At 46.7% G+C, this 27691-nt stretch overlaps 1 protein-coding gene across 1 annotated transcript in view; it reads left to right on the top strand.

The window, feature by feature from the left end:
• TNFRSF25 (TNF receptor superfamily member 25) overlaps window positions 1-27691 on the top strand; it is a 196310-nt gene that overhangs the window by 114458 nt on the left and 54161 nt on the right. Inside the window, exon 5 of the mRNA XM_086920064.1 lies at window positions 12017-12098. Coding sequence (XP_086776190.1) covers window positions 12017-12098 — 82 coding nt within the window. The remainder of the gene's footprint in view (window positions 1-12016; window positions 12099-27691) is intronic.

Raw genomic sequence — 27691 nt, 5'->3', positions numbered from 1 at the left:
TAAATGTCTAAAATGTTTTGTGTTCTTTTTACACATAAAAAATCTTTGCTTGAAAAGTAAAAAATAGAAATTAAAAGGGTAAGAAACACCCAACAGAACTAAGAGTAATATCGGTTTGTTGTTTCCTTCAGTAAAAGGAGTGAAAAAGGTGTGGTTGGTACTTGCTTGTTTTTTCCTAGATATATATGGTCCAACCAACCACACGTCCCAGGGCCTGACTCCACTTATTGTACCATTTAAGTGTAGTCTGCATTTTCCATGTTTGAGGGGGAGAGTATAAGCACTTTAGCACTGGCTAACAGTGGTAAAGTGCAAAGAGACCTGAAGCCAATGAAAATGAATTAAACAAAACAGAAGTGGAGAAAGCAAAACGTTTGGGGGAATACCATGCCAAATATGTCAGGTCTAACATATGCTTATTGCAGATAGAAGTCCAAACATTCAAAGGCTGCAGTAAAAATCCTCTTGAAACTTGAAAGCTACAATTTTGCACCAATATTTCGACCTGGATTGTTCACAAATCTGACAATTCAATTTTAAAAACATCCAATGTACGTTTAGGTATGGGAGGAAGAAACAAGGATTGGCCTAAAATCTACTAAGAAACTCACATACCGATGCTTCAAGTCAAGTCAAGTCATAAAATTTATATAGCGCACTACATACCCAGAGGGTTTCAAGGCGCTTAGGAAGGGGAGGAGGATTATTTGTCAAATATCCACGTTTTAAGCTGCTTTCTGAAGGCTAGGTGATTCTGGGTGAGGCGAAGGTAAGCGGGGAGTGAGTTCCATGTTTTGGCAGCCAGGTATGAGAAGGATCTGCCTCCCATGGTGGTCTTGTTGATGCGAGGTACAGTGGCGAAGGCTTGGCTGGAAGAGCGAAGTTGGCGGGAGGGGGTGTAGAAGGACAGTCGAGAGTTGAGGCAATCTGGTCCGATGTCGTAGAGTGATTTGTGTGCGTGGGTAAGCAGTCGGAAAGTAATCCTCTTATTAACGGGTAGCCAGTGGAGGTCTTTAAGGTGGCCAGAGATGTGTTCGTTGCGTGGGATGTCTAATATGAGTCTGGCTGAGGCGTTTTGGATTCGTTGTAGTTTCTTCTGGAGTTTAGCGGTGGTACCTGCGTAGAGGGTGTTTCCGTAGTCCAGTCGGATCGTGACTAGAGCGTGGGTGACTGTTTTCCTTGTTTCGGTGGGGATCCAGCGAAATGTTTTTCTGAGCATGCGAAGAATGTTAAAGCAGGAGGAGGATACGGCGCTGACTTGTCTGTTCATTGAGAGTGAAGAATCCAGGATGACGCCAAGGTTCCGTGCGTGGTCTGTCGGGATGGGTGCGTTTCCGAGGGCTTCCGGCCACCAGGAGTCGTCCCATGCAGAGGGGGATTTACCTAAGATGAGGACTTCTGTTTTGTCTGAGTTCAGTTTCAGACGGCTTTGTTTCATCCATTCGGCGACTTCTTTCATTCCTTCGTGTAGGTTAGTTTTGGCGGTGCTGGGGTCCTTGGTGAGAGATAGGATCAGTTGAGTGTCGTCCGCGTAAGAGATGATGTTGAGGTTGTGTTGGCGGGCAATGGCCGCGAGGGGGCTCATGTATACGTTGAAGAGGGTGGGACTGAGTGAGGATCCTTGTGGTACGCCGCAGATGATTTCAGAGGCCTCGGACTTGAATGGTGGGAGGCGGACTCTCTGGGTTCTTCCGGTGAGGAACGAGGTGATCCATTCCAGTGCCTTTCCTTGGATTCCGATGTTTCTGAGGCGTTGTAAAAGGGTGCTGTGGCAGACTGTGTCGAAGGCTGCAGAGAGGTCGAGGAGGATGAGGGCGACTGTGTCTCCATTGTCCAGTAGTGTTCGAATGTCGTCTGTTGCTGCGATGAGGGCGGTCTCGGTGCTGTGTTTGGCTCGGAAGCCAGATTGTGAGGGGTCGAGTGATTTGTTGGCTTCGAGGAAGGCGGCGAGCTGGTTGTTGACGGCTTTCTCGATGACTTTGGCCGGGAATGGAAGAAGCGAGATGGGGCGGTAGTTTTTGAGTTCGGTGGGGTCTGCTGTTGGTTTTTTCAGAAGGGCGGTGAGTTCAGCGTGTTTCCAGTCTTCTGGGAAGGTAGCGGAGTTGAAGGAGCAGTTGATGACGTCTCGGAGGTGCGGAGCTATGACGGAGTCTGCTTTGTTGAAGATGTGGTGAGGGCATGGGTCTGTGGGGGATCCAGAGTGGATGGAATTCATCAGGCGGATGGTGTCCTCAGTGGAGATTGGGTTCCAGGCGTTAAGGGTGTTCACGGGGGGAGGATGGTCAGCTGATGGTAGGGTGGGTTGGCTTCCGGGTTGGTTGTCAAAGCTGTTGTGGATGTCAGCAATCTTGTTGTGGAAAAAAGAGGCTAGGGAATCGCAGAGGGCTTGAGAGGGGGTGATGTCGTTGGAGTTGGCCGAGGGGTTGGAAAATTCCTTGACGATGTTGAAAAGTTCCTTGCTGTTGTGGGCGTTGTTGTCAAGTCGATCCTTGAATGCTGTTTTCTTGGCTTTTCGGATTAGTTGGTGGTGAGTACGGATGGCGCTTTTGAAGGCGTCCTTGTTGCTGGTGGATGGGTCTTTTTTCCAGGCCTTTTCAAGGGAGCGGCACAGTTTCTTGGACTTCTTGAGGTCATCGTTGAACCATGAGGCCTTCTTGATGCCAAGTTTGTGTTGACGTTTTTTCAGTGGTGCTAAGGTGTCGGCGGTGTTGGATAACCAAAGGGTGAGGTTGGAGGCGGCTTCGTTGGCGTTAGAAGATGGGGTTGGGGAGGTTTGAAGGAGTGATGTGGAGATCTGCTCCGTGGTGATTTTGTTCCAGTTTCTTTGTAGAGTTGGTTGGAGGTGGATGATGGGTTTCGGCTTGTTGTAGGTGAAGTGAACGCAGCTGTGGTCAGTCCAGAGGAGATCCGTAGTGTGGCTGAAGGAGACATGGTTGCTGGAGGTGAAGATGGGGTCGAGTGTGTGACCTGCGATGTGGGTGGGGGATGTGACCAGTTGTTTAAGTCCGAGGTTGGCGAGGTTGTCCAAGAGGGTGGCGGTGTTGTGGTCGTTGATCTTTTCAAGGTGGAAGTTGAGGTCTCCCAGAAGGATGTATTCTTTGGAGGGGAGCGCGTGTGGGGTGATGAAGTCCGTGATGTCTTCACTGAATTTTGCGCGGGGTCCTGGTGGTCTGTAGAGGAGGGTGCCTCTGAGTGTGGTCTTGGGGTCGATGTGGATCTGGAAGTGAAGGTGTTCGGAGTTAGCGAGGTTGGCGTCAGAGCTGGTTGAGATGCGGATTGATTTCTTATGGACGATAGCGATTCCACCTCCTGTATGGTCGGTGCGGTCCTTGCGAGTGATCTTATAGTCATCAGGGATAGCGATGGCGATGTCAGGGGCGGAGGAAGCGTTCATCCATGTTTCTGTTAGGAAGGCGACGTCAGGAGAGATGGTGTCTAGTAGGTTCCAAAGGTCGATGGCGTGCCTGTGGACGGATCGGGTGTTGAGAAGGATGCATTCTAGGTGGTTGGGGTCGGGAATCTGTGGTGTGGTCGAAGCGGAGATGTTGTCGGTGCCGCTGAATCTGCAGGAGTAGCAGGAGAAGGGTCCATGGGTGTGTCCAGGAGCGGCTTGAACGCAGGTGGGGGCGCGGCCGGGGTCAAGGGCTAGGAGGGAGGCGGCATCATAGGTAATGCGGGGGGGCTGGGGAGCGCGAGGGGCAGGGGGTCTGGCGTTGGGCGCGGTCCAGGCGCGGACGGGCGTAGACGGGCTTACCTTTGGCGCACCTTCGGCGTGGCCGTAGCGCGTGGACGCTGCGCGTGGAGACATTGGCCATAAATGGAGGGTGGAGGGGGCGGAGCGTGGGAGGGGCAGCAGCTGGGAGGCGGTAGCGGGGAGGAGGGGCGGTCCAGGAAACCACAACCAGCAAAATGGAGGGTGATAGTGAAAGTGAGGCAGGGGCAGCAAATGGACCAGCAGGTCGTTTTACAAACACAGCGTCAGCAAGGTACAGTGCTAATGAAAATCGGGCGTTTAAACACACAGGCACAGCGCTAATGAAAATCGGGCGTCTAAACACACAGGCACAGCGCTAATTAAAACGGGCGCTTAAGGGCTAATAATGCAGTGTAGGCGTACAGCCACAGCGCTAAGCACAGAGCACAATGTTAATACAGCGTCACCACAAAGTACAGCGCTAGTCACCCAAATTCGATCTATCTTTTGCCATAATGTGCCTAGTCTCTACAGAAACGATGCAATAATGCAGCCAAACCAAGTAGAAAAATGTGAAAAACTCTATCTGGATTCGGCTTTGGGAATGAATCTCACCTAGTACAGAAGAATCCCAAGCTCTGAAAGTTTGCTGTGTGCTGCAACACACATGTAATGTGTGGGTATTTTGAGAAATAAACACATTTCTCCATGTTAACGCCTGCTTCAAGGTGGCTTTAATTTTTTTTTGGCCAAAGTCTGGTCTGGCCATTTTAGAGGATCAGGCGTTATGTCAAAACCTTTGGGTATTTGCGCTGATTTGTTTCAATAAGAACAATTGGGTCAAGGCGATGAAAAGCAACCCAAAATTGTTTTTGTTCTGAGAAAAGGTCACCTTTCCCATACAGAACGCCTTTTGCACTGGATAATACAACCCTTGCAAGGCTTTCTGTTGCTTTGCATTGACGCAAAGTCTTGGTACAGGTTCAGTGCGTCATCATGAGCTCCATGGAATTATTAAATTCTTTCAGTTTACATTTACAAGCTTTCCAGTCTCTTCTCTTTTTAAAGGTACCTTGCAATCTAGAATGGGAAGGTGCTGCTGAGAATATCCTGACATGATTACAAAGTTATTTTGAGCCTCTGTTACTGGGTTAAATCATGTCTAGGCTTGGATGTGTAGTGATCTGCCGATCACTGGTCTAGTTGTTTTAGCACCAGCCACTCCCTGAGGGCTGGCTCACACCCCACCCCACAACCATCCAGCACAGGGATGATTGGACATGTGACCCTGGCAATAAAAGGGGCCGGGCGCTCGTGCCCTGGGCTAGTTACACTAGCTAACTATCCGTGTCAGTGTGGGTATTATGTGAGTATCAGGGCCTAGGGCCCTACCACTTTACATTGGCGATGAGCGGGACTTGCCCGCATGTGCAGCCGCCTTTTGAAGGGGGGTGAGGGCGAGAGTGCTGCCCGTGTCGAGGGCACCCCCTAGGAGCAGGCGCAGGATGAGCCGAATGGCCCTGAGGGGCACGTGAAGAGCTCGGGTGAAGAAGGTGATCGGGGGTCCAACCAGCACTTGGTGTGACCGCTAGTATGTGGTGGCACACAAAGAATGAGAAACCACGTGGCGGAGAGAGGAGCTGGTGGCATGCCCTGCCACCAGCCTGCTGATGCCCAAGTGAAGAAAGAAGTGAAGTGCATCCCACCCGCATCGGAAGCGATGACCCGCCAGGCAGGAGGTGAGCCAGTAGGCTGTCAGAGGTGCTGAGGGGATGTGGTCAATCGGAGCCCATTTTACATCTCAAATACCGACGCAGTTGTCGAGCAGAATGATGTGCAGCACCAGGGAAGTCATTGAGGTTTCCGGGAGAGAGAAAATGACCAGGGACCGCAGTTATAGGCCCTACACCGCCGCCTAGTGGCCATTTAGTGGTAGCGCACCCACGAAAGAAAGGGGAAAAAAATACAGTACTCGGCCAGGACACAGTAATGACTGCTGGGGGCACACAGATACTGCAGAGGGAGAGGCAGCTCCATGTTGTTTTTTAAAAACTTTTTACGAAGTGGAAATAAAATCCAAGAAAAACACAACAGTGCATGGGAATTGCACAGCGGCATAAGAACAGCTGCTGCAGCTTAACGTGGTTGTTGGGGACATAGAGTACCTGCCTCAACTAAAATAACAGATGCCCAAAACTTTGTCAGGTTTAAAGGACGACATACTTAGCGAATAAGCACTGAAGGAACTTTGGGGCATATTACCAAGCAATAGCGATAATTATCGCTATTGCTTGGTTAGAGACAATAAGTTACCGCTGAGCTGCAGCGATTTTTACCGCAAATAAACCTTGGTATTACCAAGGTTTATCGCAAATGCGATAAAAATCGCTGCAATGCATGAATATCGCTGAAAAGTCAGCGATATTCATGCATTACCGAGCTAATGCTCTTAGCCATGTTATCCACCTCCCATTGGATAACATGGCTAAGAACTGCTCAGGGCAGGTGTTAGCTTTTGGAGATATTCGCGCTTAGCGCGAATATCTCCAAAAGTTGGTAATAGGAGATAGCGATGTTAGCGACTGTTTCCAGTCGCTAACATCTTGGCACGCCCATTTTGCATGTCATTAGTGATAAATATCACAGACATGCAAAGTGGGGCCCAAGATGGTCGGTATCTCCTACTAGCTGTTGCTAACTGGTGTTAGCGACAGCTAGGTAATAGGGAGATAATTTTATCTCCGCTTTCTTGGCTTTTAAAGCCAAAAAAGCGGAGATAAACCCCCTTGATAATATGCCCCGCGGTTCTTGATAATATGCCCCTTTATGCAGAAAGGCTGCCAGGACCTGTGATGGAGAGATGCAGTGGCGTCTAGTGGCCTCAGGTGGTCACAGCAGCAAGCAAGGACACTGGAACTTTGGCCACCAGGAGAGAAGGCAGCAAGCCCCTGAAGAGGAAGTGCGCAGAATGTGCGCCCAGTGGCGAAAGGATACCACCGCAAGTAGATGAAAAAAGAGCGCAAGGAGAAGATGTTGCGCCGAAGATGTACCCTAGCCGCAGATGGTATGGACAGGAGCACAAGAGTCAGTGTCCTGCAAGTAAGAGGGCCCATGTGGTCACACGGCGTGACTCATCCTGTAAAGCCAGCCTGAGAGGAGGCTGCAAAGAGAGAACCATATTGGTGTGGTATTGAGGCGCCTGGAGCGCGTCCTTGAGCAGGAAGATGACCTGCCAGAAGGTCACAGAGAAGATGACCTACCAGAAAGTTGTAGCGAAGATGACCGAGAGGTCTGACCAGATGACCGAGGAGAGGTCCATGGAGAGGACCAAAGAAGAGGTCAGAGGCGAAAGACCTGGAATCAAAGAATGAAGACCGAGAATGAGTATTGACAGGAAGAAGGGAGCAAAAACAGGTCTGGTCGCCGAAGGAAGAAAAGGCATTGTCATAGGGGTAGGACAGGACCAGGGAGACCTGTGTGAAGTGCACATCACATGGAGAGGCCTTGTCAGTGAAGATGAGCAAGAATATGGGAGTAGACCGCGTAGCGAAGCGAAAGAACAAGAAGGAGGAACTTAAGTGGCATGGCGCCACCGCGAAGAAATGCTAAGAAGAGATCTGAAGAAGAAGAGGAGTGTGATCTGACAACTCGCACACCATAAGGTGAAGGTGACTTGTGCAAGAACATCTGGCATAGAGCACAGTGAAAGAACGGGAGATGAGAGGCAACACAAACAATCAGCAGGTAAGCACAATCTTAGTGTACAGTTTGAAGAAGCAATAATCAGACTATTTGTTGCAGTCTTTCTGTTCCTTTATTTCTAATGTGCTTGTTTATGCATCATATAATCAGCCAACGCTTTTCGCTCAGAAACAGGCTTCTTCAGGGCTGCAGTAGTATACAATGTACAGGTATTTAGATATCAGTAGAGAAAGACAGTTTTTCTGAACAGAGAACAAATAGAAAGGAAACTGATACAACAGGAAGGTGGACCGAGTGACTGAGGACCGATAGAAAAAAGGAAGAGAGGGGGAGACGTTAGCAGGAATGACGGAACGTAAGTTAGTGGAAAAAGGGAGAGAATGAGGAATCGGGAACGTATTCCTAGGAAGGAAGAACACAAATAGCAACCCGTTTTACGTGAATGTGGTAAAATGCAGACCGTGATGATTCGTCGGAAAGAGGAAAGTAACACAGGGGAGAAAGAAGAAACGAGACAGAAGGAAAGAGGAGAGAGAAGAGTGGGAGGGAGGGGAAAAGTTCCGACCATAGTCAAGAAGTGCTAGGGCAGGATCAAAGGTAAGAAGACCCACACACCCAAGTTTCTAAATCTTGTGACGTGCCTATACGCATCTCAAATGAGAGCCAACTTACCAATAAGTAATTCTTGCCAAAATCTTGCCAAGGCAAAGAGGAACAGTGATCCTGAGATCAGTAACACGTCCGTTACAGAACAAGAAGTGTCAAATAGGACGGTCTAGGAAAGAGGGGGGAGGAAAGGTGCAAGTGACAGAAGTAAAGAGTCAAACTCACTACATTAAGTAGTGTGTCAAGTGAAAAGTGCGTATTGGACATACTTCAAAGTTAAGGGACCGTCTGTACAACCGTAAGGTGGAAATCCTAGGTCAGTAGAAGAGTAAATTGCCCAGGTATGTCCGATCTGTTCTAAGGATCTAGGGAAATTATAATCTTAGGTCAAGTCTCCGTGATGGACGAGCTTAGTGAAATATCATAAATTGAATATGTATGAACTGCACATCGAACCACTAGCAGTATTGGTCGATACCAGGGTGGAGATACGTGGCTGTTGTCAGGGTTGGATTGGGAATGAAAATCGGCCCGGGCACACACAAAAAAAAAATTCGGCCCATATTTGCATAAACACTCCTCATATCACTGGATTAGTGTAATCTTATAAAAAAAACTTTAGGGGGGGGGAGGGAAAAAAAATGCACACATTAGTTTACAATGGTGAAACAAGTGAGGCCACTTCTACTCAGGCCCCCTGCCCCCGTTCAGTATGTGCAGACATTAATGGGCTGGCCCAGGAGACAAAGGGAGTGATACCTGTGCTAAATGGAAGTAATGAGCGCCCATCCGCCTCTAAAAAGGTCACTCAGACTTCGACTGGGCCGCTGACTGTATCAGAAGAACAGAGAGAGCGCCCAAATAACCCCCAAGACTGCTCAAAAAAGCAGCCCACAGCAGCCCCGGGACACCGGCCCCTCGGGCATTGCCCGAATGCCCGCGTTACCAATCCGACGCTGGCTGTTGTGTACGACCGGTGCAATCGTTCGTTATAGGTTTGCTACAGAGGGAAGGCCGCTGCTTTTGTTTACCAAGGCTCCCAATATAGGAAGTAACATGAGGGTAAAAAACTGAGAGCAGGCGTTTAGCATGACGGCACGAAAAACGAAGGTGTTTTACTCTGCTGAACATAGGTAAAGTAAGAATAAGTATAAGACTGCCTACTAATATATGTGCCCACGAAAGCCAAACGTTATTTTGCGAGCCAAAAATACAAAAAATTATACTTCGGTCTTCTGAACAGATACACCCATGAAGCCACAAATTACGATAGTGGGCAGTGGAGCCTAAGGCTATATGGCCTGAGCAAGTGCTCATAGCCCATCCCATCACTTACTTGCAGTGTCGCATTGTTTGTAGCCGTGTCATTTCAAACGTCCGATGTGTAGTGGGGTTGGAGACCGTCTAAGGGCTCCATGTTTAGACCCGCCTTCTATTACTCTGAGCACATAGTGCTTCCGGTTATCGGAAAACTAGTCGCCAACCTAAGTGTTCGGCGACTCGAAAAAGAATAGTGACCATATTGCTCTGTGCGCGTAGTACTTCCGGTGCCGGAAGACTAGTCCGTCAACCTACATGTTTAGCGACTAGGAAATAACCAGTCTACATATTTAGTTCCAGCTGGCGAAACAAAAATTAAAAACTATAGAGTCAATATATGGGCAACTGATGTTAATTTAGGTGCCATAATGTAAAGTTAAAATAGAGCACAGTACCTGGAGAAAATTGGTGGTACTTGGAGAAATGACCTATTCACAAGTCTTCAGAACAACTGGTGATTGCAAAGGTTGGCAGGCAGACCATTCGTGACATCCACCCTTGGGGTCGCATGGGAGACTGGACGGTGAGACTGCTCGGAGGTCTCGAAGAAGAGGATCTGACCACTCCACACCAGACCATGGCGAACCAGGGGCTGGTGATTGCAAAGGTGGGCAGGCTGGAACATTCGTGACATCCACCGTTGGTGTTGCACGGGAGACAGGACGGTGAGACTGCTCCGACATCTGGAAGAAGAGGATCTGACCACTCCAAACCAGACCCTGGCGAACCTGGGGCAGAGGCCTCAGTGACGACGGTTAAAGAGGGTACCGCCACAAGAAATGAGTCTACAGCCGCCCTTCTGCACGTCCCAGGAAGACGAAGATCTTGTGCTAAGTGTCAGGAGTAAACAACTACCCTTCAGGTGAAGCTAAGGAATTGAAGGTTTGACTTGTAGCGCTTACTTCACACACCTAGCAAGAGGCGTTGGCGCGACACAGCTAAGTACACCCAGTCCAGTGGAAGCCTGGTGAAGAGGGCCTCCGGGATATCCCGTGAGAGGGGCATGATGGTGAGAGGGATGTCTTGCAACCACACCACCATTTCGTAGAGAGAAACAATGCTGCCTGCGTGGAAATCCCAAGACAACCACGACTGATTTGTGAAAAGTTACATCTATCAGATCCACCATCACTCTACCTGCTCCGTCACCAAGAGAGCTATGCCTAGAAAGAGATTGTTGTCAACTTCCGTGCACAGAGTTGGAAGAAGACCGGACCCGCAGGGCACCAATGAACTGTGCCAAATAGAACTAGTGGTCCTAGCTGCTGTCATACCATCGTCTTTGCATTGCAGGCAGCTGAAGAGACTCAGCGGAAGTTTCTGATATTTGTTTTATTCTCTCCCACTGGTTGGACTCTGTTGTTTCATTTTGAATAAAGTTTCGGAGGGATGTAGTGATCTTCCGGTCACTGGTCTAGTTGTTTTAGCACCAGCCACTCCCTGAGGGCTGGCTCACACCCCACCCCACACTCATCAGCACAGGCGCCACCATTTGACCCTGCCATTAATAGGGGCCGGCGCACGTGCCCTGTGACAGTTCCACTAACTAATTAGCTGTGTCTGTGTGGTTATTACGTGAGTATGAGGGCCTAGGGCCCTACCACTTTACAGGATTGACAAATACTTTCACTTGTGTATGGGTATTAAAGACAAGCTATACTTTCATTGAAATACACCTTCATGTAAAAATCGTTGTACAATTCGGCTCCCCCAGCCGAAAGTTCTCCTTTTAATACATTTGTTTACCCAGTTTCCAAAAGTGAAAGGACTGTTAGTGAGCAAAAATTGTTAATGTCATTGAAATGTCGGAGGCAATATTTTGTAAATAATTTTCCGTTAAAGTTGTTCACAATTATTTCTCGGTGCGCAGAAAAAGAACGTTCCTTGCAGATGGATTTCCTGCTTCAGCTTTTGAACTGATGTTGAGTTGGGCTGCAGTGACACCCAGTGGCCACTGAAATAAGTAAAGGAATAAAGGGCCCGATTCACAGAATGAATTTAAGACTCAGTCCTAAACGTACTACTGTTTTGGTATTCACAGATAGCATTTACTACTTTTGGAATTCACAGAATGAACTTACTCATTTCGGTATTCACAGAAGTTAAGACTCCTAACTTTAGGACTCCTAAATGCCTTCTGTGAATACCGAAAGTCTTAAAATTAGGATTTTTCTCAATTTAGTAGTAGTAAAGTTAGGACTCATAACTTTAGGACTCCTAAATGCCTTCTGTGAATACCGAAAGTCCTAAAATTATGATTTTTCTCAATTTAGTAGTAGTAAAGTTAGGACTACTAACTTTAGGACGCCTAAATGCCTTCTGTGAATACCGAAAGTCTTAAAATTAGGATTTTTCTCAATTTAGTAGTAGTAAAGTTAGGAGTCCTAACTTTACTACTACTAAACTGAGAAAAATCGTAATTTTAAGACTTTCGGTATTCACAGAAGGCATTTAGGAGTCCTAAAGTTAGGAGTCCTAACTTCTGTGAATACCGAAATGAGTAAGTTCATTCTGTGAATACCAAAAGTAGTAAGTGCATTCTGTGAATGCCAAAAGTAGTAAATGCAATCTGTGAATACCAAAACAGTAGTAAGTTTAGGATTGAGTCTTAAGTTCATTCTGTGAATCGGGCCCAAACTTCTTTCAAATCAATCGAAGAATCTTAATATGAACGATTTCTCTATTTCCCTTTAGGTTCAGGGGTAAACGACACACAATGTGGAGAATGCTTCCCTGGATTTTATGAGGAAAATGATGAGTGCAGACCCTGCCCTGAGTAAGTAATATTGCTTTTATAATTTCGATACCATTTCTATAATCGTGAGTGAAGCGTATGTCCAGGCGGTTTGAGCCAAAACGTTTAATTTTTTATGTTCAGACAGGGCGATTCTTTCACAGAAGTGTCGTTGTTTAGTTACTGAAGAAAGCTTTCTATTGCATACCATTTGTGGAGGGATCAAGAGGGGAGATAATGTTTTTATGGAGTTTACTCGCAATACTAGAGAAATACAAAACAGAGATGATTGGTTGGGACATTGTTCCATATTTCTTGGATTGAACCTTTTATCTTACGTTATTAGTTAGCAAATATTTTAAATTAATTGTTTGCAAGAACAGTTAAATGTATTACCGAATAAATGTCCATGCTTGCAAAGGTAGTGCGTCCTTGTAATTTAAATTACATTTGGAAATGTATTACTTAAACACAGTGGCGGCTGGTGACATTTGAAAATGGTGAGGCGTGAAATTTTTGTAATAACATAGGTGAGCAGCACTACCACCGTATGCTGCACACTACAGCATATGCATGCAGCACTTTATTTCACAATAACTTTAAAACTAGACCTGTCTAGGCCGGCCAAGCTTAGAAACTACTCTGAACTGCACCTTGGCACGTAAGGATTATTACTCAGGTATGTAGCGAGTGACTGCAGGAAAAGGCCTAGGGCGCTTCAAGCCAAGCCACTACACGGCCTCCTGCAGCGGTGGCAGATGTGACTATTGCCTCGGCTAGAGCTGGCGGATAGCAGACATCCTGCAACTTGTGAAGATGTGGTAAATCACCCACTGCTTCCCATGGTGAAATATAGTCCACTTTACTAGCGCCAAGAATCCTGTGGTGATCATTTGTGCTGTGGCGCTATAAGTATCTCTAACAACAGAACATTCCTCCTCACTCTTCTGACTGCTGGAGGGTGGTGACATGACTGCTTGGGAGTTTCTGGTGATGTTGTAAGTGCTAAGAATGGGCAAAACCGCAATAGCAGTAGTAAGCGCTATATAAAATACAAACAACTTGGTCATTTTAATATGGGGTATTTTGCATAACAGTTAGGAATGCGTATTTCAAGCAGACTTACATAGAAACGGGGAATTGATGATAGATAGTGAACAAAATGCATCCCTCCCTGCCCCTCAAATACCAGCGAATGGCCAACAAACAATTATATATATATATATCTCGTTTAAACCTCAACTGAGATAATGGAGTTCGCAAACATGAAAACTGCAGATAAGAAGGCCGCTCTTCCAGTAATGCCTTCTACCTCCACTGAAAAGTCCCACCCTGTTGCGCAAACCTCTCCACCTAGAGGGAACCTCACACCAGGATCCCTGCCTGCACGTGCACTCGCGTTCAGCCCTGGTTGCCAACAGACTGTGCATTTCTTTACTCTTGAATACACAGAGGTGATTCTTTTGCTTACGTCACAGATTGCGCGAAAATTCACGATGACCTAAACATTATGTTGAGTGTATAACTAAAAGACAAGGATTCTAATCCGCGTTTCCCCGCATCGTGCAATCCTGCTTAAATTACTCCCTGTTACTCCACATTGTGTGATCCTGGGTAGTGGGTACGTTACTTTATCGTTCGGTCACGGTTGCATTAACAAGCCAGTAAGCCACTGGTCATTAGTTTTGTACTGCACAGACAAGCCACAAAGCTGCACCGAGTAGAGATTCCATTAGAAATAAACACAAACGTTACTTATGATTTTGTTGCAGCAATCCAGCATGCTGCAAATTGTGTTACAAATACACATTCTGGTCATCTTCCGAATGCGGCCGGCATGCTCGCGGGAGAAGGGGTGGAGGCGGTGTTTGCAGGTGGCGGGTGGGAAATAGAAATAAAACGTATAGTTTGCCTACCTTACTCCCGGGTACAGCGTGGCCTCCGCTCCTGGACAGTGTTAATGGACGGGTCCCTACTTCCGCCGACCTGCGTTTTCCAATGCAGCGCAGCTCTCATTTTCATTAGCCTCCCTCCCCTCCGCCAATCACAACGCTGCGAGGCGCAGCAGAGTGCGCCTCAGCCGGACCATATTCTCTATGGTGGCAAGCATTGAAAATGCAATAGGTTTCGGCCTCGTTTATGTTAAAGCAATTCTGTTTGTAATTAGGTGGCTTTTTAGCTCTGATTTTATTAGTGTCTTTCAACTGTTCATGTACATAACATGCATATGTATGCATATATGAATATGTATGCATGCATTATATTTGTATTTAGATAGACCTGCAGATTATATATCTGTTTATATATGTATGTATATACATACACATACATATATATATAAACACATATGCATATATATACGTATACATATGTGCATATGTGTGCGCGTAGAGAGCTAGAGGTATACAGGTAGAGAGTAGAGAGTAGTAGAGAGAGGCAGAGCGAGAGGTAGTGCAAGAGGTAGAGAGGTAGAGAGTAGCGAGGTAGAGAGTGAGTAGTAAAGAGTAGAGAGTGAGTAGTAGAGAGTAGAGTGAGTAGTAGAGAGTAGTAGAGAGTAGTAGTAGAAAGTGAGTAGAAGAGAGTGAGTAGAGAGTAGTAGAGAGAATATTAGAGTGAGTAGTAGAATGGGTAGTAGAGTGAGTAGAGAGTGAGTAGTAGAGAGTGAGTAGTAGAGAATGAGTAGTAGAGAGTAGAGTAGTAGAGAGTAGAGTAGTAGAAAGCAGAGTAGTAGAGAATAGTAGGTAGAGAGTAGTAGGTAGAGAGTAGTAAAGAGTAGTAGAGTGAGTAGTAGCGAGTAGTAGTGAGTAGCAGAGAGTGAGTAGTAGTGAGTAGTAGAGAGTGAGTAGTAGAGAGTAAGTAGTAGAGTAGTAGAGCATAGTAGAGTGTGAGTAGTAGAGTAGTAGAGAGTAGTAGAGAGTGAGTAGTAGAGAATAGTAGAGTAGTGGAGAGTGAGTAGTAGAGAGTGAGTAGAGTAGTAGAGAGTAGTAGAGAGTAGAAGAGAGTGAGTAGTAGAGAGTGAGTAGAGAGTAGAGTAGTAGGTAGAGAGTAGTAGGTAGAGAGTAGTACGTAGAGAGTAGTAGAGAGAGAGTAATAGAGAGTGAGTAGAGAGTAGTAGAGAGTGAGTAGTGGAGAGTGAGTAGGAGAGAGTAGTAGAGAGTAGTAGAGTGAGTAGTAAAGAATGAGTAGAGTAGTAGAGTGAGTAGTACAGAGTAGTAGAGAGTAGTAGTAGAGAGAGTAGTAGAGAGTAGTAGAGAGAGGAGTAGAGCGTGAGTAGTAGAGAGTGAGAGAGTGAATAGTAGAGAGTAGTAGGTAGAGAGTAGTAGGTAGAGAGTAGTAAAGAGTAGTAGAGTGAGTAGTAGCGAGTGAGTAGTAGTGAGTGAGTAGTAGAGAGTGAGTAGTAGAGAATAGTAGAGAGTGAGTAGGAGAGTAGTAGAGAGTAGTAGAGAGTGAGTAGTAGAGAGTAGTAGAGAGAGTAGTAGAGTAGTAGAGAGTGAGTAGAGTAGTGGAGAGTAGAAGAGAGTGAGTAGAAGAGAGTGAGTAGTAGAGAGTGAGTAGTAGAGAGTGAGTAGAGAGTAGAGTAATAGAGTAGTAGGTAGAGAGTAGTAGGTAGAGAGTAGTAGAGAGTGAGTAGTAGAGAGTGAGTAGAGAGTAGTAGAGAGTGAGTAGGAGAGTGAGTAGTAGAGAGTAGTAGAGAGTAGTTGAGTGAGTAGTCCAGAATGAGTAGAGTAGTAGAGTGAGTAGTAGAGAGTAATAGAGAGGGAGTATTAGAGAGTGAGTAGTAGAGAGAATAGAAGAGAGTAGAAGAGAGTAGTAGAGAGTAGTAGAGAGTAGTAGAGAGTAATAGAGAGTGAGTAGTAGAGAGTAGTAGAGAGTGAGTAGTAGAGAATAGTGGAGAATGAGTAGTAGAGTGAGAAGTAAGTAGTAAGTGAGTAGTAGAGAGTGAGTAGTAGAGAGTTAGTAGGAATAGTAGAGAGTAGTAGAGAGTGAGTAGTAGAGAGTAGTAGAGAGTGAGTAGTAGAGAGTGAGTAATAGAAAGTGAATAGTAGAGAGTGAGTAGTAGAGAGTGAGTAGTAGAAAGTAGGGCGTAGTAGAGAGTGAATAGTAGAGTGAATAGTAGAGTGAATAGTAGAGTGAGTAGTAGAGAGTAGTAGAGAGTGGTAGAGAGTAGTAGAGAGAGTAATAGAGAGTGAGTAGTAGAAAGAAGTAGAGGGTGAGTATTAGAGAGTAGTAGAGAATGAGTAGTAGAGTGAGAAGTAAGTAGTAAGTGAGTAGTAGAGAGTGAGTAGTGGAGAGTTAGTAGGAATAGTAGAGAGTAGTAGAGAACGAGTAGTAGAGAGTAGTAGAGAGTGACCAGAGAGTAGTAGAGAGTGAGTAGTAGAGAGTAGTAGAGAGTGCGTAGTAGAGAGTGAGTCGTAGAGAGTGAGTAGTAGAGAGTGAGTAGTAGAGAGTGAGTAACAGAAAGTGAATAGTAGAGAGTAGGGAGTAGTAGAGAGTGAATAGTAGAGTGAAAAGTACAGTGTGTAGTAGAGAGAGTGTCTCAAACACACACACAGTGTCTCACTCTCACACACACACTCAGTGTCTCACACACACACAGTGTCTCTCACACACACACAGTGTCTCACACACATACAGTGTCTCACACACAAACAGAGTGTCTCACACACACACACACAGTGTCTCACACACACAGTGGCTCACACACACAGTGTCACCCACACAGTGTCTCACACACGGTCTCACACACACGCAGTCTCACACACACAGTCTCACACACACAGTCTCACACACACAGTCTCACAAACACAGTGTCTCACACACACTGTGTCTCTCTCACACACACACACAGTGTCTTTCACACACAGTGTCTCACACACACATACAGTGTCTCACACACACATACAGTGTCTCACACACACATACAGTATGTCACACACACAGTGTCTCACACACACACAGTATCTCACACACACAGTCTCACACACACAGTCTCATACACACAGTCTCACACACACACACACACACACACAGTGTCTCACACACACACAGTGTCTCACACACACACACACACCATGTCTCACACACACACACACACAACTCTACGCTCTTGTCCCCCACCCCCCTATACCTTCTATTCCTACCCTGCCCCTGCCCCGTCTCCAACCTTGCCCCCTCCCCGGATCTCTGACTGCCCGGTGCCAGCCTGCTCCGCCTTCCTTCACTGCCAGTCCCCCTCCCTCCCCCGCAGGACCGCCGGCAGCCCTCGGTGTGAGCAACGGTGGGCCGCAGCCCACATATGAATACAAGCCCCCACCCAACACACCTCCTCATATGCGAGACGTGAGAGTGGGGGTGAGGGAAGCATGTAGGAGGAGGCGACTTTAAAGACATGCTGCACAACCAAACACACACAGTGTCTTCCCACTACACCACTCAACTTCCACGGGGGCGATAACAAAGAGGCATTGAGTGCTAAATTGAAGCAGGCTCGCTGTAACAGGCTGATAAGAATGTGTTATGTTCTAGCACCTGTCGTGGCAGGGTGCTCTGTCTATGTAAAATTATTTCAGCATCACGCTTATTGCGTGGATCTCCCTGGTGAGTGAACATCACCCAAAAAAGAGCATGTTATCACCCTGTGTTTAAGCGACCATAAATGTGTTCTCTCAAATGGTATGAAAGACTGTCTTTTGAAGAGTGTTTGTTGTCATGCTGTTAAAAATAAGCAAAGGTGTGTGCGTCCGCCGCCGCTCCACCGATGGCACGCACCCTCCCACTGCTGCTCGCTCCTCTGTCTCTAAGTGCAATCTGTCTGCCTCGGCCCCTTCCCCCTTTTGTCCTGGAGACTGCCACTGACGAAGACTTTTCAGGATCTGTGCAACCCCCGGCTCTGTCCCCGCCCTCCTCCTGTGTATGCTGATTCTTGTGAGTGCAGAGGTTCCCTCCCATCTCACAGCAACCTCAAACCCACATCCCCCGCCCCCTGACTTCCCCACGCCGATCACTTACTGGGCAAAGTTTCCTTCCCTGTGTGCTGCAAATTTGGGCTTGCTGCCTCCCCTCCTCCCCACCTGTCGCCGGTCGCTGCTGCTTATCCCTTCCCATCACCCCTGCACCCCTGGCCGGGCTTGTCGCCTCCTCCCTGGCCGCAACTAGCCTCTCTGGTTCCATGTGTTACCAGGGAATGCCTGAGGAGGGTCCGTGTGCACTGTTTGGAGGAACTGCTGGCTGTGTATCCCAGCCCTGACCTGCCAGAGGACCACTGGAGGAGGAGAAGAGTCCCTTCAGAGGAGCCAGTTCCCCCCAGCAGCGCCTAGACGTGCACTGCGTGTAGACAGGCAATGCTTGTGCAAGTGATACTCGTGTGCAGGTGCTCTTTGTGGCATCCTTGTGCAGTGGCACTGGAGGAGGTAGGACGCGCTCCGGCTCGGATACTCTCAGAGCCCGTCAGTGGTACTCACAGGGACACGAGGCACTTTCAGTGCGGGGCACTTAGAGGGGAGCAGCCAGACCATCGCACCGGGAGTCCCCGGCACCTCGTGGGAAGGAGAGCACCAGTCTTGCTGGCCAATGTGCCGGCTTGTCGCTGCTGCAGGTCACTCGGCAGGCACTTTCCGGCACAGGGTCGGGAAGTGCGGCCCGGGCTAAGCCAGACGCTCGTGGAAGAGCCCTGTGCAGCAAGTGAGCGTTGAACTCTTGCTCCGCTCACCCAGGAGCCCCTCCTCCAATGCGAGACGCGAGAGTGGGGGCTGGGGGTGAGGGAAGCGTCAGGCTGGACTTGTGAAGACAGGAGGGCAATACTGAGAGAGCTCTCTCCTCCCTCCCTCTCCCACAGGCATGCATCAGAAGCTGCATGGGCTCGCCATTACGTACAGTTTTCTCTTTTACAGATGGCCCACTTGGATGGGCTCGTCTGCCTTCCTTCAGCTGCAAAATGTTTGTTATATTGATGGGGCCATGTGGCCCATAAAGATAAGGAACATTTTGCGGCAGAAGGAAGGTAGACAACCGAGTCCGAGTGGGCTGTCTGTAAAAGAGAAAAGTGTACATCACAAACAACTCTTTACCAATGGCCGGTCACCGTTTAGCCTAAATGGTGACGCTGGTAAATGGGAAAGAGGGGCGGGCTTAAAGCCCGCTAGTGAATCTCACTCAAGATAATAAGATCTCACCAGCGAGACTACGCATGCGCAGCCATCGCAGGCGGAATCTAAAAAGTAAGAGTGGGCGGTCCTGCTTGAAGGCAGGAGGGAGTGGCGTGCCGACTGTTGTGGGTATTGACTGTTTGGTCGGCCCCAGGGCCGACCAAACAGTCGGAACCCACAACAGTGAGAATCCACAACAGTGGGCAAGCCACTCCCCGTGCCCTCAAGCAGGACCGTCCACCCCCAACCAGGAACTTCTGCTTTCTCGCAGTGCGAGAAGCAGAAACATAAAATGGTAGTTATTACCATTTATGTTTCTGCCTTCTCGCACTGCGAGAAAGCAGTGGGGCAACGCCCCCGCGCACCAATGGGGGAGCCGCCACTGCTTAAACAGTATTCTGCTTACAAGTCCATTCTGAAGATAATATAACTATGATTGGCTCCTAATGATATTGTACAGATCCACAGTTGTAAATAAATTAATAATTGCATACACTTGCATTCCTTCTACAGGATTATTTACATATTTTAACATTACTGTCTGTATTGCATGTAAACGCTTGACGGAGTTGTTTAATTTCTTATGCCATGCCTACCTGTCTTGTTGAAAAGACCTATTGTGGGCTTACCAAGAACTTACAGTAGGTTTAATGCTGCTCACATGTTGCTCACCATTGGTTGGGTTTATTGTCACTCTCATGTCCTTGTTTACTCTGGAGCATGGCCTCTTTACCATCCTCTTGATTTGGCTGACGTATGTTTTTCCACTGTTCATTTTTAGGGAGCTACTTTTCTATTTTTGATTAAGCACTCAATGAGAATGTTTTACAGCTCTCTCCCTCTCCCTCGTGTGCTCAAGCCAAATGCCCATGGGCTCCGTGTTTTGTCATGGGCACTTCGTCCGCTCTGCATCTTGTTTACTTGTGCTCCTCCCCCCCAAACCCTGTGTTGCTGTTACCATTTTGTTTTGCTACTCGATCTCCCTTTTCTCCAATGCCTCCCCTCTAAAACGAGTGTTTGTCCCATGTACTGCTGTCTGCCCCACCTCCTGTGTTCTGTAGTAATGTGGTATTGCAAGCTTGGGAACTACAGAATCTAATATCTGCAGGTTGGTGGAATGTGGAACTTGTTTTGTTTTGTGTTCTATTGTTCTCTGGGTGACCAGTATTCTACTGGTGTCAGTTAAGTTGTTGCTGGCTAGGGAAGATCTGGTCTCTCCAGGCTGCTTGTGATAAACCTATGTTCCGGGTTTATATCCACCTCCATGTTTGCTTACAACATGTTCTTCTCTCCCTCGCAGTGGCGTAGCTAGGGGGGGGGGGGGGACCGCCCCAGGTGGCACTGTTTTGGGGGCAGCGGCCGCATGGCACTGGTGGCCCGTTGCGGCGGCCTTTATCATTTATTTGGGGACACTCACTGTCCCCAAATAAATAACAAGGGCCGCTGCAACGGGCCTCTAGTGCCGCGTGCTCCGAGCGGCCCCGTTTGAAGTTCAAGCCTGCTCACCTGCTTGCAACTGCTGCCTGCAGCGTACGCACGCTGCACGCATGCACACGCAAGCTGCACTCACTGGTGTCGTGAGTGCGCGAATTGCGTTCGGGTCACTGAGGTCAGGACATGCAGTCTCCTGGGCAATGCCAACCTCCCATGCACTGCCCGGCGGCATGCTGCCTCTTCTGGCGCCCTGCCTCTTGTGCGCGGTAGGAGCGGGGCCGGTCTGACGTCTTTGACTCGGCATTTTAAAAGCAATGAAGGAATGCTGCCAGCTCAGGGGGGTGTTGGTGTCTCTCTCCTCTGCCCCAGTCCTGCAATTCGTCCAGGTGAATCGGAGGCCAAACAACTTTTCTGTCAAGTAAGTTCCTCTCCTTCACAAACAAGGTAGGCGGATGGTGAGGGGGGAGTAATCTTGGACCAAGCCTGAGCAAGCCTGCTGCTGGTTGCGGATCGGTAGATAATGCTTACTTTCATGACAAAATGTGTACGGTTTAGTAGTTTACTTGTGAGGAGAGGAAGGGGAGGGATTCAGTCGTGGCTGGAGTGCGAGAGTTAAGCTTCTCCTTTGCACCTTGTAACCCCACAATCTTTTTTTTAAAGCACTTCAGTTTCAACAGTTTCATTTTTTTATTTATGGATCCAAGTGGCATCTGCCATTTTCAGTTGCTAAATAAACAAGCATTTGCAATGCAATAGGTCTTGCATTTGCGAGAGTTTGAGCTATTGGCATTGTAAATGACAATGCTTTTAATTATGTGTTTTGAAAATGTGCAAGCAGTGCTTATAGTCCTTGCTTACGAGAAGCAAGGCTGGCAGTAACTGTGCTTCTTTTACTGCGAGCCTTGCTGCTATAAGTACAAAGTGCATATTTACACATCGTTTGCAAGTTTTCAAAACACATAAATAAAATGTGTTGTCATTTACAATGCCAATTGCTCAAACTCTCGCAAATGCTTAATAGCTTAAAAAGAGGATTAGTGTTAGTGTTTTGTTAGTGATGGTTTGAAGATAGTTGTGTATGAAACTGTGTGTAAAGATGTGTAGTTAAGTATTTTATTGAGGTGGTGATATTGTATGTGATAGTGAGATAGATAGGTGATAGAGTAGTAGAGAAAGATAAAGATACAAGACAAGGGGGTATTTGGAGGGAGGGTGTGAAATGTATTAGTGAATAGTGTAAGATGGTGAAGGTAGTATATGTTTGTAGGTAGTTTGGAACAAAGATAGACAATGTGATGGAGGTGTGTTAGATAGACAGACAGACAGTTAGATAGACAGATAGATAGACAGACATAGTGTTAGGTAGATAGACAGATAGTGTTTTTAGACAGGCAGACAGTTAGATAGAGAGACAGTGTGTTAGATAGACAGTCAGAGTTTTAGATAGTTAGATCGAGTGTTAGGTAGACCGACAGAGTGTTAGACAGACAGACATAGTGTTAGATAGACAGACGGACAGAGTGTTAGATAGACAGACAGAAAGACACAGTGTTAGATAGACAGACAGAGTGTTAGACCGATAGACAGACAGACAGTTAGTTAGACAGACAGATAGATGGAGTGTTAGACAGACAGACAGACAGTTAGACAGACAGTGTTAGATAGACAGACAGAGTGTTAGACAGACAGATATATAGATAGAGTGATAGATAGATAGACAGACAGATAGATAGACAGACAGTTAGATAGACAGACAGAGTGTTAGACAGACAGAGTGTTAGGTAGACAGACGGACAGAGTGTTAGAGAGATCGAAAGACAGACAGATAGATGGAGTTTTAAACAGACAGTTAGACAGACAGACAATGTTAGACAGTGTGTTAGATAGATAGACAGACAGAGTGTTTAGACAGGCAGACAGTTAGATAGACAGACAGAGTGTTAGATAGACAGGCAGAGTTATAGATAGACAGACCAAGTGTTAGATAGACAGACAGGGAGACAGAGTGTTAGATAGACAAACATAGTGTTAGATAGACACACAGCGGTTCCTGCGTGCAAAGCGTTGTGACCTGATTGGGGAAGCCATGGACTTGTGAGGCAGTGCAAGAGTCAAAGTGGCGGTTTCCCTATAGTTGTCCCGCACTTCGAACTTTCGAACTTTATTTCCCGGTAGCCTGATCTTCAATAGGTAAATGTCCAGAAAACAAAGTGGGAATGAATATACTAATTATCCTGTGGAAAGAGGAGACGGGCGTTAGTTCACACTGATAACCCCCAGGGCGCGCGCACACTACGATCAGTCACTTAGGTGGGGTGAACAGCCATGGAGCGCCGGGAGGCTCATCCTTACCCTTCCAGGCACTTTGCCTTCATGGCAACTCCCAGCATGCCAACTCACATGATATTCAAAACAAATATAAAGTGCTACATTTCACAAACTTTGCAGTACAGTCGGTAAGAGTACTACATGGTGTAGTGCTACCGATGTAGGCAAGCGCTTCAGCGCCCACACAGAGGTAGGTAGCGCTATATAATTGGTACAATAATGTGAATGGGACATTAGTAGCATGCCACGTGCAGCCTGTGCCATTGCTTTACCGAACACCAAAGCATTCTACGAAAAAAGCACTTCCCTACAGCAGAACACTGAACATGCGATACAGGGGGGGGGGAGAGGGGGGGAGAGGGGGGAGCGGGGATGCGTACAGGGGAGAAAAACACCCTCAAAGATCCATTACACAACAATGCAGCGCTATAAGACAAAGGCGGTATCCAGAGAAGATTGCACATGATGACACTTGCCAAACGGTTGTTAGGGCACAACACTGCCCCACACAGCCCTAACCGTACCAACAGTAGGGGAACCCCAACAAAAGGAAACCCCGAAAAAATGTTCTCTAATAACGGAGGGGGGGGGGGAAGGGGTGTCTTTTACAATATTACAAAAATGTCTTCTGATAAAAATAAACGTTAAAATTCAGAGAAAAGACCCACGTTTAACAAATGCCAATCCTATTGTTTCAGATACTCTGTAATAAAAGTAGTACTGTACTGTTTTATAAGCTACATTACAAACTCAAACGTAAGCTTTGACGGGCTAAGAGCAAAGAAATTACAGCAGAAAATTTGACGGGGTAAACCAGAGAGAGGACACACATGAACAAGCATTTACAAAGCAACGGTTTCGCCTTTGTCAAAGTTAGAGCTATTGGCATTGTAAATAACAAATTTTGGTTTTGAAAACAGATAAATAAATGGCATTGTCATTTACAATGCCAATAGCTTAATCTCTCACAAATGCGAGACCTATTGCATTTGCACACACACACAGAGCACAAACACACACACAGAAATGGGGGGGGACGAGGAGCAAAACCAAGGCCCAAGTGATTGGTTCTTTCTGAAATGATAGTGATGAGCTAAAACAATAGAACCGAAGAGCTCTATCACTTTAAACGTTGCATACTTACGGAACAAAATGTGAGCATATTACCGTAAACAATTACTGGTCATTGATGGTATTCCTTATAACGGCAGGCACTTTTAAAATAAAAGAATCATCTGGGGATAGTTTCAAGTAAAGTCAGAATAAAAACAACAGATTCCACTAGCAGCCTCACAGCTGTGTTCACACGTGATCCTTTGTTCATGCGAATAACATCCGCACGGAAGAGGGCTACGTGATAATAATAATAAGTAATAAGGAGCACAAAAGGCAAAACATGAAAGTAAATAAAAATATAATGTGCTATTGTGTTGTATAATGAAAATATAAAAGTTTCACATTGGGTTTTTTGTATAAATAATTCGCAAATATGGAACTTTTGACAACAAAGCATATTGTCATTGTCAACCTAAAAATGCCGCTTGTGCTTTTAAATGGTCACTGAACTCCTCAGCCACTTGAAACAATCCATTATCACAGAATGCATAATGGAGGACTTGCCCCAGATCAGACAAACAGACAAGTGAACAGTGATGTTTGAATACTCACAAGTGGTGGTGGTGCCTTGCTGGGTAATCCACAGTGACAGAAGTCCAGAGATCCCTTCAAATGTCCTCTGGCACCGAAGAGCGCGATCTGGGATGCGTTGGCCTGTGCAATGTACACTATGGCCACACTATGAAAAAAGTCTGTGCACTCCCATGTCCCTTTTCATGCGTACTCTAATTACTCTTTAATTGCCTTTTCCAACGAAGCCCTGTCCTTATATGTCCTAGTAATTTGCCTTTTACAACGAAGTCCTGCCCTTATCTGTCCTCGTAATTCCAGTCTTGACCAACCTCCCAGTCCTAATGCAAATATCCACGCTCAGTTATTAGCTCTATAACCAGGAATCTACATTTCCGTTTCTGCCAATATGTGTTAATTCTTAACTATGAGTTATCACCCCGGCTTTTTGTCACTCCCCTTCGCGACAGAAATAGCACCCGCTAGTTATTACAGTTTTTCTATATTTCTCCCTGCCTACCATACTAACATCTCTATCCTCTTGCCACCCAGCTATTAACGCCAGCCATTATGTTCTATTAACGCCCCGTCTCCCATGACCCTCCCTTGCATCTAACGTATCTCCAGATGTTTACAGCCACTCTCCTATGAGTCAATAACCCTCTCTATTTTTTTTTCTAATAATCTACCACCAATAAATCCCTTTTTCACTCGTTTCTCTTTATCCCTCTGCCCCTCCGCTGGCACTTCAAACTTCTCTTTCCTCTTACAGATGCTTTATTAATGCTTCGCCTGTTAGTCCTCTTCTTTAACTGGGGATAACCGTTCTCGTTACTTATCAATGCCCCTCCTTTGGTCCTCTCTCTGAATGTTAACGTCCCTTCAGTCTTGTGGCCCCGCCCTCCCCTCCCTAAAGCCTACTTAGATGATCCCGCTTCTGTGCCTCGGCGCGTGCTCAAAACCCCCGTAGCGCCGCGCGTTCCAGCCAGTGAGGTCACAATGCTCCTGCCACGCGCTGTTGTGCTGCCACAGAGACGTCACAGGACCGCATAGCTGCCAAGGTGTCAGATAGCCATGCGTGACATTTTCATAATTTCAGTGTAATTACGAGTGACATTTCAACGACTATGAGTGACATTTTCTTGTACGCAAAATCAATCATTAAAGACAAGGGAAATACATAAATATCAGAAATTAAACCCATTTGAGCTACGATAAACTCTAATAAGATCTTAAAAATGCTTCAAAGCACCAGAAAAGAAGGGCGCTGTTGGACCCCACTGTACCAAACAAGATGTAAGAGGTCATACTGCCTGCAAATGAGGCTCATCTTCCATAACGCCCCATCTAGTACACTGCCCACAAAAACAGGATAGAACCACATGCCTCATGCTCCCTCTGCATGGACTGATCAAACTGTGCTGATAAACCCCAGCACGAACAAGCACAAACTCCTGTATCATGAGACCCTCAAAGCTACCTACTGACACAAATGTCACCTTATAAGCAGGTTAAGGCCTTAATAAGTGACAACCAGGCCGCAAATTCTCCTCAGTCTGAACATTGACACTCCTCCCAGTAATAAGCACCTGTGTCTGACCAGGGCTGTAGTGGCCTCTGTGGATTATTGCCCTTATTAACTGCAGCAGTTCACAGGTATGTCCTCCTTAACTGGCCACTTACCAGTAGAGTTACACCTGGTTGTCTTTTCATTGGCATGAGGAATGTTCTATTGCTTTTGCAAAAGTTGTGAAAAGCCCCTAAAGCCTGTATTTTCTCTTCAGTAGTACATACTTAAGAAAGCAAAAACAAGAACAAGAAAGCACTTTGCAGTGTTCTAGAGCTGCCGACTTAATTATCACTGGCTGCTAATTAAATTAAACAGACAGAAAGGTGATCTATAAAAATGAATACATTTTATAAAGACAATTTTTATAGTGCTGTATATCTTGTTTGACCCTTTCCAAATCTTAAACTGAGGGGAACAAATGGCGGGTATTTCTTTATAAAAGGTGGGAATTCTACTTACCAGTCGTTTACTATGCTGCTTAGGCGAAAGTCGTGCGGTAGGCAGGGGCAGTATTGGAGGCTGTCTCTCACTGTCTTGGAGCTCAGGACAGTTCTGAATCCCCGCAAGTTATGCATCAGTCCAGTTAAAAGTTTACTGGCCTCAGTCAATGTTGCTGATGAGCTGCTTCAGGCAGTGGGTCTCTGGTGGGCTGAGGTAGAGGAGTAAGTCTGCTGGCAAAGCTAAGTCCAGTCACTGTACGCTCAGTGACCCTGGCAGGACCAGACACATGTGTCTTGGACCCCTGGTACCCTCACAAATGGGGAGATGATGTTTTCTTGATCCGACGGGGGACTGTGAAGTGCACTCCCTCCAACATTTGGAGAGCTGGGCATGTGAAATTTGTTTCCATCCGGCAGGTTCTGGCGATTGCCAGTGCCTTAGCATGGGAGGTCGGGGGTCATCACACAGTATGCAAGAAATACAATAGGCATCCTCCTTCCTCAATGTCATATCCGATGTCAGGGAGTCCGTCACACGCTATGAACTAAAAAGCACATACTCAGATGGCACTTTTTCACTGACACTTTTGTCAAAGTCTGCCTGTTATTTTTTGTGATAAAAGCCACACTCTGTCTGCAGACATGTGGCTGGTGCTAGCTTCAGACTCAGGTGGTTCACTTTAAATGAAGGTAAAATTTTGTTCGACCTTTATAATTAAGCGCCTACTGACTACCGCTCCTGTATGTCATCAGGCACCGAATATATTTCACAAATCATGTACTTCCTGCACCATCTGGAGAGGTCGACGGTGTTCACAGTCTCTAAGACTGTTAGTAACTAGTGCAGCACTGCAGTCTTTGCGCGTTAAGCTAAATGTGCACGTCAAGTGTGTGTGGCTGTAAGTACGGGTAGTGTGTGTGTGGAAGCACATTTGGAATTTAAAGCATTATCCTGTGGTGCGCTGGCAAATGATTTATTGTCCCTCACTCTAGAAACACTCACTTTTGCAGCGGCAACCAGTGAGATAAGGTACACAGCTGCCTGGCTCGCCTCTCTCCTTGTGCCTGGGGACCTACTGCTCCGTGCAGCCC

The sequence above is a fragment of the Lissotriton vulgaris genome, chromosome 5, assembly GCF_964263255.1.
Source record: "Lissotriton vulgaris chromosome 5, aLisVul1.2, whole genome shotgun sequence".
NCBI lineage: Eukaryota > Metazoa > Chordata > Amphibia > Caudata > Salamandridae > Lissotriton > Lissotriton vulgaris.
Note: the sequence above shows the minus strand (reverse complement) of the source record. Positions and strands in the feature narration are given on the sequence as shown.